General features: G+C 34.6%; 1 protein-coding gene across 5 annotated transcripts in view; it reads right to left on the reverse strand.

The window, feature by feature from the left end:
• LOC110288164 (complement factor H) overlaps positions 1 to 16,405 on the reverse strand; it is a 115,169-nt gene that overhangs the window by 17,170 nt on the left and 81,594 nt on the right. For 3 of the 5 annotated variants that reach the window (XM_085841595.1, XM_085841600.1, XM_085841590.1), the window contains 9 exons: positions 14,826 to 14,999; positions 13,909 to 14,094; positions 13,643 to 13,822; positions 11,267 to 11,443; positions 8,734 to 8,910; positions 8,362 to 8,571; positions 7,620 to 7,793; positions 6,863 to 7,039; positions 4,899 to 5,075 (listed from right to left, as the gene is read on the reverse strand). In XM_085841595.1, the coding sequence (XP_085697721.1) occupies positions 4,899 to 5,075; positions 6,863 to 7,039; positions 7,620 to 7,793; positions 8,362 to 8,571; positions 8,734 to 8,910; positions 11,267 to 11,443; positions 13,643 to 13,822; positions 13,909 to 14,094; positions 14,826 to 14,999 (1,632 nt within the window). The remainder of the gene's footprint in view (positions 1 to 4,898; positions 5,076 to 6,862; positions 7,040 to 7,619; positions 7,794 to 8,361; positions 8,572 to 8,733; positions 8,911 to 11,266; positions 11,444 to 13,642; positions 13,823 to 13,908; positions 14,095 to 14,825; positions 15,000 to 16,405) is intronic. The other 2 variants (XM_085841599.1, XM_085841593.1) reach the window with 1 other exon arrangement.

Here is a 16,405-nt window from a genome sequence, read left to right on the forward strand (position 1 = left end):
AGATCTAATCCCAGTTCTTCACAAATTATTCCACAAAATAGAAACAGAAGGTACTCTACTCAACTCATTCTATGAAGCCACAATTACTCTGATACCTAAACCACAAAAAGACCCCACAAAGATGGACAACTTCAGACCAATATCCCTTATGAATATTGATGCAAAAATCCTCAATAAAATTCTTGCTAACAAACTCCAAGAACACATCAAAACAATCATCCATCCTGACCAAGTAGGTTTCATCCCAGTGATGCAGGGATGGTTCAATATACGGAAATCCATCAACATAATCCAGTATATAAACAAACTCAAATACAAAAACCACATGATAATCTCCTTAGATGTTGAGAAAGCATTTGACAAAATCCAACACCCATTCATGATAAAAGTCTTGGAAAGATCAGGAATTCAAGGCCCATACATAAACATGATAAAAGCAATCTACAGCAAACCAGTAGCCAGCATCAAAGTAAATGGTGAGAAGCTTGAAGCAATCCCTCTAAAATCAGGGACTAGACAAGGCTGTCCACTCTCTCCCTACCTATTCAACATTGTACTTGAAGTCCTAGCCAGAGCAATTAGAGAACAAAAGGAGATCAAGGCGATACAAATTGGAATGGAAGAAGTCAAAATATGACTCTTTGCAGATGATATGATAGTATATATAAGTGACCCTAGAAATTCCACCAGAGCATTCCTACTGCTGATAAACAGCTTCAGTGAAATAGGTGGATATAAAATTAACTCAAACAAGTCAATGTCCTTTCTCTACACAAAGGACAAACAGGCTGAGAAAGAAATTAGAGAAACAACACCCTTCTCAATAGCAACAAATAATATAAAATACCTAGGCGTGACTCTAACTAAGGAAGTGAAAGATCTGTATGACAAGAACTTCATGTATCTGAAGAAAGAAATTAAAGAAGATCTCAGAAGATGGAAAAATCTCCCATGCTCATGGATTGGCAGGATAAATATAGTAAAAATGGCTATCTTGCCAAAGCAATCTACAGATTCAATGCAATCCCCATCAAAATTCCAACTCAATTCTTCAGGGATTTAGAAAGGGCAATCAGCAGATTCATTTGGAATAACAAAAAACTTAGCATGGCAAAAACTCTTCTCAAGGATAAAAGAACCTCTGGTTGAATCACCATTCCTGACCTAAAGCTGTACTACAGAGCAATTGTGGTAAAAACTGCATGGTACTGGTATAGTGACAGACAAGTAGACCAATGGAACAGAATTGAAGACCCAGAGATGAACCCACATACCTATGGTCACTTGATCTTTGACAAGGGAGCTAAAACCATCCAGCGGAAAAAAGACAGCATTTTCATCAAATGGTGCTGGCACAACTGGCGGTTATTATGTAGAAGATTGCGAATTGATCCATTACTATCTCCTTGTACTAAGGTCAAATCTAAGTGGATTAAGGAACTCCACATAAAACCAGAGAAACTGAAACTTATAGAGGAGAACGTAGGGAAAAGCCTCAAAGATATGGGTACAGGTGAAAAAAATCCTGAATAGAACAGCAATGGCTTGTGCTGTAAGAACGAGAATCGATAAATACGACCTCATAAAATTGCAAAGCTTCTGCAAGGCAAAAGACATCATCAGTAAGACAAAAAGACCACCAACAGATTGGGAAAGGATCTTTACCTATCTCAAATCGGATAGGGGACTGATATCCAATATATATAAAGAACTCAAGAAGGTGGATTCCAGAAAATCAAATAACCCCATTAAAAATGGGGCTCAGAACTAAACAAAGAAGTCTCACCCTAGGAATACCGAATGGCAGAGAAGCACCTGTAAAAATGTTTAACATCCTTAATCATCAGAGAAATGCAAATCAAAACAACCCTGAGATTCCACCTCACACCAGTCAGAATGGCTAAGATCAAAAATTCAGGTGACAGCAGATGCTGGCGAGGATGTGGAGAAAGAGGAACGCTCCTCCATTGTTGGTGGGGTTGCAAGCTTGTACAACCACTCTGGAAATCAGTCTGGGGGTTCCTCAGAAAATTGGACATAATACTACCAGAGGATCCAGCAATACCTCTCCTGGGCATATATCCAGAAGATGTTCCAACCGGTAAGGAGGACACATGCTCCACTATGTTCATAGCAGACTTAGTTATAATAGCCAGAAGCTGGAAAGAACCCAGATGCCCCTCAACAGAGGAATGGATACAGAAAATGTGGTACATTTACACAATGGGGTACTACTGAGCTATTAAAAAGAATGAATTTATGAATTTCCTAGGCAAATGGATGGACCTGGAGTGCATCATCCTGAGTGAGGTAACCCAATCACAAAGGAACTCTCACAATATGTACTCTCTGATAAGTGGATATTAGCCCAGAAACTTAGGATACCCAAGATATAAGATACAATTTTCTAAACGCATTAAACTCAAGAGAACGAAGACCAAAGTGTGGACACTTTGCCTCTTCTTAGAATAGGGAAGAAAACACCCATGGAAGGAGTTACAGAGACAAAATTTGGAAGCGTGAAGAAAGTACCCAAGGAGCTGAAGGGCTCTGCAACTTTATAGGTGGAACAACAATATTAACTAACCAGCACCTCCTCCCCCCACTCCCCGCCCCAGAGCTCCTGTCTCTACCTGCATATGTAGCATAAGATGGCTTATTTGGCCATCATTGGGAAGAGAGGCCCCTTGGTCTTTCAATCTTTATATGCCCCAGTACAAGGGAATGCTAGGGCCAAGAAGTGGGAGTGGGTGGGTTGGGGAGCAGGGCGTGGGAGGGTACAGGGCACTTTTGGAATGGCATTTGAAATGTAAAAGCAAATATCTAAGAAAAAATTAAAAAAAAAAAGAAATTTCACACATGTTGAATTCAAAATGTAAGAAATAAGGAAACATCAGAAATAAAATACATTTTCTCATATAGAGATATATTACACCATATATTTACATTTGTAAATAATTATTTGGAGAATCTTTTCTCAAACCTTACATAAATATTGTTTTATACATTTAATATCAAATGAATAAATGAATATCTTTAGTTGTAAAGTGGTTCATTTCTCCTTAGTAGCAATGCTGTTCCTCTAATCTGATTCAATTTTGCTAAAAATTTCCACCATATTTCTTTATAATATTCCCCCAAACTGTATCATCTTATTTTCACTTTTTTAAAATAAATGCTTCTCTTATCACTTCGGTAGTGAGCCTAGTCTTTAACAACTGTATAATATCTTGAATGACCATGCTCTACATTGACTGAATTTCTAGTAACCAAAGACTGGACAACTCAGACACCTAGAATTGGTGTCTTGCCAAATTGTCCTCAAATGGGCTTTCTCTGGCAGCCAATGGGAGCAGAAGTGAGAGTCCAAATTAGAGGTTTTCATTGGGTACCTTCCCTTGGAGATCAGGGAATTCGACAGAAGATGGCAGGTGAGGAATTGTGGGAGTCAGAGGGCATGGAGGACACCAGGAGAACCTGGCCCACTGAATTAACTAAAAAGAGCTCACATGGGCTCACAGCCACAGAAGCAGCAAACAAGAGGAAGGCATGGATCTGCACAAGGTCCTTTGTGTATAAGTTATGTTGTTAGCATGGAGTTTTTGTGAGACTCTTAACAGTGGGAGTGGTTGTACATCTGACTATTTTGCCTGCTCTTGGGACTCTTTTACTCCTGTTAGGTTGCCTTGTCCAGCCTCAATATGAGAGGATTTTTAACTTGTCTTATTGTATCTTGTGTTGTCATGCTTGGCTATTGTCTCTTGGAGGACTATTATTTTCTAAAGGGAAGCAGAGGGCAGGGGATCTTGAGGAGAGGTGAAGTTTGAGGAAGCTGAGAGGATTGGAGGGGGAAGAAACTTGCCAATTATACAAAAGAAAGTTAAAAAAATTCAACACCCTTAGTCATCAAAGAAATACAAATCAAAACAATGCTGAGATTCCACCTTGCAACATCCAGAATGGCTTCTCAAGTCATTCAAGTGACAGTACATGCTGACCAGGATGTGGAGAAAGGGGAACACCTCTCCATTGTTAGTGGGATGGTAAATTTATACAACCACTCTAGAAATCAATCTGGCAGTTCCTCAGAAAATTGGAAATCGTTTTACCTGAAGACCCAATTATACCACTCTTGTGCACATATCCAAAAGATGCTCTACATAACCACAAGGAAAAGTGCTCCACTATGTTCATAATAGCCAGAAGCTGTAAACAACCCAGATGTCCCACAACAGAAAAATAGATACAGAAAATATGGTTCATTTACACAATAGAATGATATTCAGCTATTCATAACTAGGATATCATGAATTTTCAGGCAAATTGGTGAAACTAGAAAAAATCATCTTGACTAAGGTAACCTAGACACAAAAGGACATTAATGGTATATACTCACTGATAAGTGGCTATTAGCCCAAATGTACAGAGTACCCAAGATACACCCCACAGATCCTAAGAAGTTAAACATTATGGAAGGTCCAAATGAGGATGCTTCAATCCTACTTATAATGTAAAAGAACATAATCTTGGGATGTAGAAGATGGGCATTACCTGTGTGGGAGAGGAGAAAGGAAGGGAAATAGGGGTGGGGGCAGGATCAGGTATGGGGTGGAACACATAGGGCCAGGAAAATAAATGGAACCCTGAAGGTGCCAGGGACAGAGGATCAGGGCAACCTCCTTAAAGTCCCAGAAGCCCAGGATGGGGGAGACTCCCAGGTCTCGATGTCAGTGACCTTAAGCAAAAGTGCTCTGGGAGGGGAGCACTGGGAAAGGATAACATTTGGGATTTAAATAAAATAAATTTTAAAGATTTTAAAATTACTTCAGTTGATTTTAACTAATGTACAATAACTAAATTACATTGTCAAAGAAACATTAGGAAAAATGATGCCCTACCTCGGCACTTTGGTTTTTCTGTCCATATCCCATTTTCACACATCACTTCCACTTGCCCAAATAGTTCCAACGGTTTATTACATTCATAACGTACTCTGTCACCAGGTAGATATTTATCCTTGGTCCTTGTTACAATATTAGCATTTGGCACATGTGGTGGATCCACACAGGAATTATCTAAAGAACAAAATAAAGTACCACTACCTATTTGCTTGTCTTGAGTATCCAATTATTGCATAAGATTCCAAATATATTTATGACTTGGTGAGTGGATAAAGAAAATTTGCTACATTTATTTGCACACAAAAAATGAAATCATGAATGTCACAGGTAAATGTAGGGAAATAGACAAAAATTGATCCTGAGTGAGGTAACTCAAAACAAGGAAGGCACACATGTATATATTTGCTTATACGTAGATATTAGCTGTAAAGTCAGGAAAGCAAAGTTACATTCCATAGAAAAACAGAGGTTAGGTATAGCATAATGAACTGGGGCTAAGGTATTAGGTAAAATAGAGTAGATAGTTATGGATGGCAGGAAGGGGAGAGAAAAGACAGAATAGAGGAACAACAAAAGTTTCATTTGAGGGATATTATAAAAATTAATATAATACAAGCTTCTTAAAATACATATATATACATATATATGTATATACATACATATATATACTCTTTATATGTATATGTGTATTTATACGTATATATCTATATATGTGTGTACATATATGTGGAATATATGTATATTTATATGTATATATATGTGTGTCCATGTGTATGTATGTATATGTATATATATATGTATATATATGTATATATTCCATATATATATGGAATCTAAATGTAATCAACAAAAATGTGAGGATACAGGGCTCCAGTGGACATTTCATGTCACCAATGAAGCTCTTAATGCTGGGATTAGGTTACATCTAATTAAATGAGTGCGAGAGGGGTCACATGGAACTCCAAAAGAACATAGGCTGTTGACAAGACTATAGATTGTACTCTACAACCTGAAGGCAAGGCTATATCGTGAAAGACAACATCTATGCATCTCACTGAACATAGGAAAATTACACTTGTGCCTACATAGGACCTTCACACCTGAAGGCAACCATCTTTGGTATAGGAAGGTATTTTGCATGCTGTCATATATATGATAGCTTTCAGGTTAGTATTTTTACGGAGTTCCTGAGTATATAAAGTGGGGCTTTGTGTCTATTTAGTTTCTTATGCCTTTTCTTCTGTTGTTTTCTCTAAAATGACTTGTTTTGTCATCTCCCAGTGTGTTTGTTTCCATTTTATTATTATTACTCCTTAGAAAACTATTTCCTTTCTCCTGAAATACTGAAAGTGTATATATTAGATGAGACAGGAGGTGGAAAGAAACTGGAACAAGTGGAGGGAAGAGAAAACATAATCAGAAATCATTGTATGAGAAAAAAATCTATTTGCAATGTTAGAGAAAAAAAGAACATTGTTTTAAGAATACCATAGTCGTAAGAAAATGACAAACACATAAAATATCCTAATATCATAACAAACTTGATAAAATGAGATGTAAGCAAGATCAATTGAAAGATAACTATAGAAAAATGTATCAAAAATATTTAGAGACTAAAGCACAGTCCAAACTGAATCATACACAGATCCCCGAAAAGACATTGAGGGAGGCTGACGGTCTCATCTCTAGATGTTTTCCTATTGAGGATGTCTAGCATACACTCCTCAGTGTTAATTTACATTTTCAAAACTTGATCCAAAGATAGTGATGCTGATGATTTTGAAATTAAACTCTGAACACCATCATGCTACCAACTTAACCATTGGGTTTTCAATTAAATGCTTTTATTATTTTTAATATAAACCAACTTGGTCACCCTTTAAAACTAATACCTGTATCCTTTTCAATTATGTCATCCTCAGACACTAAAATAAATACATGTTAAAAGCCCATCCAAATACCTTTGCATACTGGCTGTCCAATCCACCGGCTATTAACACATGTCACAGTGTCTGAGCCATTCATTTGATAAGGAGATTGACATTTGAATGTCACTTGTTCTCCTGTCCTATATGATTTTTTGTTCTTCCCTGCTATTATGGCATTTTCAATTGTGGGTAAAAAGTCACAATCCGTTTCTGGAAAAAAAAAGTTTGAACATATATGTTTTCAGAAAGTTGCAGAATATAAAATATATGGATCAATAGGTAGCTTCATAGAGAAAAATATAGTAGTAGTTTTCCTATTTTGACTTAGTTATATTGAATTCTTCCATATTTATGAAAATGAATAAGGTAGATATAGAATGCTGATGATCAGAATTCTTGAAATTTTTACATTCAATTTTATCTCATGTTTTTCATGCTTATAGAGTATTTCTACTTTTTGTTTTATCAAGTGTAAATTACTCATGATTATTATTTCAAAATTTAGAGCATATGTAATTGTAGTGGCATTGCTGCTAAAACTGTCATTGTAGTGATGACCCTGTTTAGAAATCTGAGGATTCTGATATCTCAGACTATATGGAACAAAAACAATTTAGTTAGGCTGAAAGATAAAACTATGTTTTTACCAGTACTATATTCGACTTCCAGCATCCAGAACTATGCAGCAAAACCTTCTTATATGCTAGAATTCAGGCTTCATTTCTTAAATGTACCACATAGAGATTGAATTAGATTATATGTTACAAAAAGAATGAAAATAAAACTATACTTATGCATTTTGGTGGGTCAGACCACTTTCCTCCTTCACATTTAATAAATGCTGGTCCATCAATTCCAAAGCCTGTAGAACAATGATATGTAACCTCTTCCCCATGTTGGTAACTCTCTAGCTCAAGAGAAACAGTACCACGAGGAATTGAAGGTGGAGGTCCACAAGGAAGTCCTGAAAAAGACACAAATGAGAGTAACATAGTTAAAGCATTCCTCATTGCACTAATACAGAAATTCACTTGTTTGTATTTGTTCTGTATATAACTGTACTAAAAGGAAATGTTAACAAGCAAGATGTGCCATCATAAAAAAGGTGGGAAATGCTTCCTAATACCACATTCTGTTGTCTTGCATCTGTTAAACAACAAAGTAATAGTTATAAAGAATTAATAATCTCAGAAAATACCATATATTGTGGAATGGGTGGGAGGATCATATTCTGAGAAAAAACATTTTGGACTTTAATACTTGGAGGCAAATCAAAAAAATACAAGAGTAGATGAAGTCTATAGACTTTATACTATATCTAAAAATAGAAATGCGAAAGTGAAACTAGATTTCAATAGAGTACAATCAACTAAAGCAGCATATATTGAATTATGCAAGTACAAATTTATGGTTAAAATATATAAAAGTGTATATGTTCTGATCTAAATCATTCTGTCTCCTGGTTTGGTTGAGAGTAGACTACTAGTAATGACTTGTTTAAAACTACTATTGTGTTTTCATGTCACTCTCACCAACACAGCGAGGTGGAGTGCTCCATTTTCCCATGTAGCAGGTTACCCCATTTTCTTCAGGGATCCTGAAACCATCATCACAGACATAGCTGAATGTAGTTCCATGTTCATGACTGCTGGACTCAATGGAATCTCTCCTTTCTTCTGAAGTTCTGGGTAATTTAATAGATCCATGTTCTATTGTAGGGGGCTGGGAACATGGAATTTTTTCTACATGAAGAAATAGTCAAGTAAAAATAAAAAACTTACATTAGAAAATAAAAACACAGTATTTTAATTATGTGTCCAGAATATTTATAGTATGGCCTTGTTTTTCAGTACCCATCCCATCATCTGAGTTCTTTTGGTATAAAGTAAGTTATAGCTACTGACCAATGCAGCGAGGTAATGACTGCCACCTTCCATCTTTGCACACCATTTCTTCTGAGTCCTGAGTTAGGTAATTGTCTTGGCAAAGAACAGATAATTTTTCTCCATCCAAGTATTTCACAGTGGTTTCAATCACTCGGGTATTTGGAATCTGTGGTGGAGGAGGGCAGGATGTTTTCCCTTTTCATAGAAAACATTAAAAAATCATAGTTCTTTACTAAAGACAGTATCTTACATTATGAAGTAATAATTTTTGTTAAATAGTAAATTAGTTATGGCAATGTAAAAATTATACATTTCATTTGCATAACAATTTAATGTAGTGATTTTTTGTTCTCCTTTGAACTTTTTCTCATTCATTTTGAATGCAGTTTATATTATTTTTATAAAACTTGCTTCAATTATTTCTAGCCTTTAATATATCTTAACTGAATTATACACTTAAATATATTACATTAAGTGTAAGCTAACACGAATATTTCTCCAGAGCTGTCTATGGATATTTGTGATCTAAGATGTTGGATTACTTTAAAAATCTTCATGAAATATTTTACAAATAAAAGTTGATTAGTGAAAGGTGTACTTGAATTTACTTATTATACTAATGACTTTTCTCATCGCTGTGATAAAATACCTGAAAAGAGAAGCTTACGAAGGAAGGAGGAGGAAGTAAGGAGAAAGAATAGGAAAGAAGAGAAATAAAGAAAGGAGGAAGAAAATGATGGAAAGAAGAAACAAAGGAAGGAAGGAAAGAAGGGAAGATGGAAGGAAGGAAGCAGGAAGAGTTTAGGTTAGCCCATCATGTAGGAAAACAATGGCATCAGAAATGTGAAGCTGCTACTAAGATTGAATCTATAGTCAGGATACAGAGTCACCTTTCCCTTTGTATTATGTCAGGAATCCTGCCCATAAAATGGTGCCACCTACACTTATAGTGGATCGTTCCCCCTCAGTTAACCTAATCTAGAATCGTCCTTACAGACATGCTCAGAAGTGGTTTTTGTAGGAAATTATCGACTCATCAGGTAGAAAATATGTACTAGTCATCACAATTGATAATCAATTTTACATTGATTCTTGGTCAATAAGAATATGGAGTATGATCAAAAGTGGTTTGTATTATGTTATTCAACGTTTCAACTACCCTGAACATTCTATTTAACCTGAACTAGCTAGAGATGTGAAAACCGATGGTTCACAACCAGAATAATATAGTGCTGGTATTTACACCCTTCTGGCAAGTTTTCACTAAATCATTATGAAATCCAGACACCTCAGATTCATCTCTCAGATTCAAAACATGAAAGGGTACTTTCTTAATGGTTACTAATAATTTCATTCTTTTTTTATATTTCTGCTTAAGTAGAGAGGAATTATTAGAAATAAATCAACACTGTGTAGTGAATACCTTTCTCCACCTTCTTTGAACAACTAGCTAGCCATGCAGGAAAGAAAAACAATATCTTAATAGTACAATCAAAATGATAACAGCAATGATAAAATAACAGAGACAACATGTGTATTCCATAACATGCATGTAGTAGGTTTAATTTCGTAATGGCATGAAAATACTTTCTGTGAAATTTAGTCTTTGAAAAATATTTAAAATATCAAATGAAGCAGGGCTTCCCTAACAACAGTGATAATACAAATAGGGAAGCAGAAATAGTAGTAGAATGACTGACTCTGATGCCTACTGACATGGACTGGAAGGTGTCAAATAAACCGGAATTTTCCAGGTAAACTGACTGTTAGAAGAGTTAACTAAATTGTTAGGTTGACAGAGCACACAATCATACTGAATGACATGATGATTTAGCATAGGCATAGGAATGGCATAGCACATTTGTTGTGGTTCAAGTATCATATGTAGTGGAACTCTAAGAATAAGGAACCATTATGACACATAGGTAAAGCCATGTTGATTATGTTTGTTTGTGTGTTTTACAATTCAGGTCACTGACAAACATGAGACTGTAATTAAAAACTATTTTTTTTCAGAAAATATGTTAGAAGATAATATCTTCATATATGGCAGGGTACCTGAACTCATGAAATCTCAAATGTGTGGTCACCTAACAAGATATGCATATTGACAATACCAACTATAATATTAATATGGATAGGGAAAATGCTATATAGCCATTCTCCTAAGTGAAGAGCTACAGGAAATTAATGGAGGTCTACACTGGAATAATCAGTCTTCTCTCTGGATGAGAGAGACAACTAATAAGTTATCCAATCCTATGAACTTAGTCCTGAGCTCATACCCATAGAAGAAACACTTAATGGACTCATCAGGTTTAATTTACATATACAAGTTTTATATATATCAAGAAGAGGTCATAAAATGGATATTAAATTGGAGGGACACAAGAGGAGTTGAGTTGGAGAGAGAAAAGGGAGAGGTAAAATAATATGAATAGGATTTCACACATAATATTCTAGGAAAATTTTATTAAGGAAATAAAGACACTACTACTATAGTTGAAAATGCGAGGACACTCATGAGAAGACAATGCCAATAAGCACTTACTTGTACAGTTTGGTTCAGGATCCCATTTTCCATTGATACAGATTGAGCGTTCATAGTCCTGCTTGTCTCTACATTTGTAATACATGATGGAGTTATGCTTAAATTCATTTCTTTTTGGTTTAATTGCTTCTATGTCAGTTGACTTCAGCACTCTACACTTCTCCAGTTGGTCTGTTGCTACATGAAAATATTTCCATGAAAATAAAAACACGAAATGAGTGAGTGAGCTACTACATTAAAATATATATGCAGTAAATGTATTATGAAACTATGTCTTAGTACACTAAATTCTGCCAACCAAAATGCTGAGATTCACCGTGCAGAAGTGACCTATGTGTGGGAATGGGATATCATGTCCACTTTTTTATGTCTCAGCAAAAAGTTGTGTCATGAAGGGACTTGGGTACTAGGCAACTACAAAAGCATAAAAGAAATCACTGTCTCAGATGCTGTACATAAGATATGATTATGACACGATCAGCTCAGGTCATAGCCTTAAAAGCTGTGAAAATGTTCAAATTCATTACTCTCCCATTTTTTCATAATGTTAAATTTTTCAAAATTAAAAAAAAAGTGGGGATAGGATGTAGAAATTTTCTACTTCACATTTCCTTTTTTTGATAAATGTGATACAAGAAAAGAACATTTAAGTTACACTATGTAGAATACAAATAATTCAAAAAAATTTTTTGAGATAATTGGTATAAGAAAATAGATGCTTTTAGTCACCATCTGTCTCCTTTATATTCCCTTCATTTGAGTCTATAATAAATACTTTCATATTCTAGACTATTCTATAAAACAGAAATATTAAGTTATAGTAATAAATTTTTCTAGTTGTGTTATGAGTTAAGTAAGTACTATATATTTGGGCTTTTAGTATATTATGTATTTTAATTATTTGGTGTAAATGAGAGTCAACTTTGAATTTAACATTTTACTACAGGCCCTGGATAACATTTGTTAATAATTTGAAATCTAGAGTGAAATAAACATAGTGCAAATAAAAGTAAATAATTAGAAAAAATTGTATAACATTTAAATGTTGACAAGAGTGCTGCGAGAACTAACCATCCCTAAGAATTAGCCCCTTCCTAAAAATTGGTCCACCAAAGAGAGATACTGATGTTCTACGAAGGAAAAATAAAGTCAAAGGGGCATGGTGACTATGTGGTTGATTTGCTTCTGAGTCTATGAGTCATCAAGAGAAAGCTAAGGATATGCAAAAAGGTAATGTATACTGTCAAGGTAAAAATATTTGAATCATAACATTAAGTTTGTAGTCCAGCAAGACATAACTGGAGAAAGTCATGTTAAGGTGGCTACAGGCAGATTAAGCAAACTAAACCTCTGATATCTGAACGAATAATAAAGTAGAATAGAGTATAGAAAAATAAGTATAGAATAATATAAAAAATTATTTTATATGATATTATTTCTGATTTTCTCCATATGAAATTAGCTGTTAAACAGTTTGAAAGCAATGATGAAGATGACTTTGACAAAAATGTGTTTGTTGAGCAAAAATTTATTAGGATTAATATGCAGTAGAGGTATTTGTTTACATGACAAATTAGTACGAAGTTTGGGTGTCTGGGCATGGATCACAGGTCATTAAATAACACAAGTATAGGTACTCTATACAAAGGTGCTCCGTGTTTCCCTGGCATTAACAATTACCCAAAACTCCAATAAATATTAAAAACTGGATACCAGGGACCATGCTTAAAAAGTGACCAAGATCATGCTAAGAAAACCTTCCATTTCAGAGAAAATAGAATGTAGACAGCAAGATGATTTCAGCTACTCATTAAGATTGAATCACCAAAAGAACACAGTGAATCAGTGCAGAATGATAAGTGGGACAAGGTTTCCCATCCAATCCCTGATATCTACAGCTGCTAGCAGGGCAGATGGTCCCAGCTCCAGTACATTGACTTTAGAATGCAGCCCATAAAATAAATACAAGAATTAGAGCTGTGCTTAGGGAGGAAAGTCTGTGATGGAAGTAGAAAATGGGTGATTAGCTGACTTTATTTCTTAGCTTTCGAAGAGGAGAGTCTCATACAATAAAGGCAATGATATTTTTGTGCCATAGTCATATCTACTTGGGTGTTAATATTCACATTTCAGTCACATGAAAATTCATTATTAACAACTAGACTTATATTAGGGTAATGAACAAAATTTTATAGGCTATATTAATGATTTCTGTAAAAATACATCAAATTATAGACAATGAAAGTTTGGATTCATATTATGTAAGACTAGATATTTCCAAAAAGATCACTAACTTCAACAGTATACAATAGTAAATATTTATACAATACAAATATTAAACTTTATAAAGTATCCATTTTATGCACACATACTTACCAACACATTTAGGAAGCTGGGTCCACTTTCCACTAAGGCAAGAAACTGACCCAAGTCCAATCATTGTGAAGGTTTCTGTACACGTGAACTCCACTGAATCTCCATGGTGGTAGGGAGGGACAGAAAACTTGACAGAGCCATGTTCAAGTTCAGGAATGTCTCCACATGTTCTCTCCTCCTCTGTAGATGTTTCACCAAAATGTACTTATGATCAATGCACCACTTCAAATACAAAATATCTTTGAAGTATTAACGTTTGTACTTACCAACACATACAGGCAAGGTTGTCCACTTCCCGTCAACACACTGGATTTTATTGGGTCCCTTCAGTAGGAATCTAGGTTTGCAATCATATTCCACCACCTCACCATGGCTGTATTCAAGTCTTTTTGTTCCATTAATTTCCCCATTAAGAATTTCAAGAGGTGGTGCACATGATGCTACTTGACCTGCTGCAGAAATAGTGTGTAAATATAAGTGAAATGTCCATCTTACAGCCTAAAATTTTAGTAAATGGAGATATTTTTAAAAATGTATTCATCATATTACTTTTTATAAGAGTTTTCTAAGTAAATGGTATTTACACTAGATTTACATTTCACAGCTGTAATACATTTGTTGAAATATTATTCCAAATGTATTGAAGGTGGAAGAATTATTGGTAAACCTGACAGCTTGAAGATACATGAAAATCACTTGGTAATTGTTGTGTTGATTATAATAATTTTCACATTGACTGGTACTATTTTATCATACAGTTATCACACTATGAAAAATATCAGCACTGTACCTTTTATCTATTTTAATTTGTTTAAAACATGGAATGAATTAATTGAAATCTGCTTTTAGATGTTTGGACATACTCTATGCAATATTAGAGAAGGCCTATGCTATAAAAACACCAGCACCAATGGTAATGCAGACAAAAAGAAAGAAATCTCTTCAGTCTCAGCCATCATGTGTGCATGCGTAACATATTGATAACACATTTAAAGGAGCAAGTTAGCTTGGTATTAACCTCATAAATATGTGGTTGTGTATTGGTCACATAAAACATCTCCTTCATGGATGTCAATTTCCCTGAAGATTTTAATATTATAGACATACTGGATAAATGGGGAACATTAAAAGAAGAAAAATAAACTTCTGATCCTAATTGATCAAATATGAAACACATACTGACCTTTACATATAGGGAAACTAGGAGACCATCCAAATTGGTAGCATTGCACTGACTCTGGTCCAACTCTGTGTCCTGAACGGCAGGAGAATTCCAACAAATCTCCAACTCTGTATTTTTCTTTTCTGGGAGAAACGACTAGTTTTCGGTCTAGAGTGGGAACGCTGCATTCTCTTTCTTGAAAAGTAAGATAATTAGAATATACAATTAATCACTGATAAGTAGGTTTATCTATCTCACGTTCGTTCACGGGGAAGTTTCAGTAACCCTTTTCCGTTGCATACTAGCACTAATATAGCCGCTAAATCAATATGCTATTCTCTGAGAATTATAAGAAATATAATAATATATTATAAGTAATATATTAATGTCAAAACTGATTTAAAAATCAATGTATTTTTACTGGATCTGATTTGCTGCACATAAATATTAATATGAAAGTAATAACTTTCCTATTCTTACAACATAAAGTTGTTTCCCCCAGATTTGAAATTAGTGTCATACAATTACTAAGTGACATATTAAAATACTTTCAGTTTAGTATAATGGGAAAGTAAAACATATAAAATAATTTCTAATGTTTCTGAAGTCAGGAAAATGTAGTTAGTATATTTTGCAATTAAAAAAACCAGAAGAAACATGTACATAACCTTTACATTAAACAATTTGTTATACTTCTAGTTCTAATTGATAATTGTCAATTATTCAGATGCAAATTAAGAGTATAAAACATTTTCCAATATGATAAAGTTTCTTTCAATTTTTGAAATTGTTGAGTTTTACTCCAAGTAAGTAAATAAATAAATAATAATATAAAATAATAATAAATAATAATAAAATAATAATTTCTGCCTTAAAATCCCCCTTCTTCTAATGTATAAATTAAAAGTCACAATTTTTAATTAGGGTTATTCATAAAATATAACTGCTGAATTATCAAAACTGAAGGGATGGTATCAGGTGGAATCAGGTGGGTTAGAGTGAGAAAGTTTGGAAGAGATGACTAGAATTTGGGGCATTTCAGGGGCAAGATGGTACCTTAGTTCAATGGAACTCCAAAGAATCTTTGAGGGTATGTCTAGTAAAGACTCCTACTAGTGGGGTTTAAAGAACCTGAAGCAGCCATCTTCTGTAATCAGGCAAGATTTCCAGTAGAGGAATTGAGACACCAAACTAGTTATAAAATATTCAATCTACTATTTGTCCTTCCTGAAAGATATAACTACAGCATTTGTGGGAATGGCCAACAAATGGTTAGTACAGTTTAAGAGCCATGGAGTGAGAGAGAGCCATCTCTGACACAACCTTGAAGGCCAGCAACCAGAGGCTGCATAGCTTAAAATCCTAGATGCCCTACACCTGAGGAATGCATAAAAATGTGGTATATTTATAAAGTGATATATTACACAAGTTGTTAAAAAAATGTTATCATGAAATTTGCAGGCAAATGATGGAACTAGAAAAAAGAAACCATCCTGAGTGATGCAACCAGACCCGGAAAGACAAAAAATAATATGAACGCTTAAGTAGTTATTAAAGATTAGGTAAAGGATAATCATTCTACAGTCCATAGACCAAGTGAG

This window comes from Mus caroli, unplaced genomic scaffold, assembly GCF_978045245.1.
Source record: "Mus caroli unplaced genomic scaffold, Mus_caroli_1 scaffold_1, whole genome shotgun sequence".
In the NCBI taxonomy this organism is placed as follows: domain Eukaryota; kingdom Metazoa; phylum Chordata; class Mammalia; order Rodentia; family Muridae; genus Mus; species Mus caroli.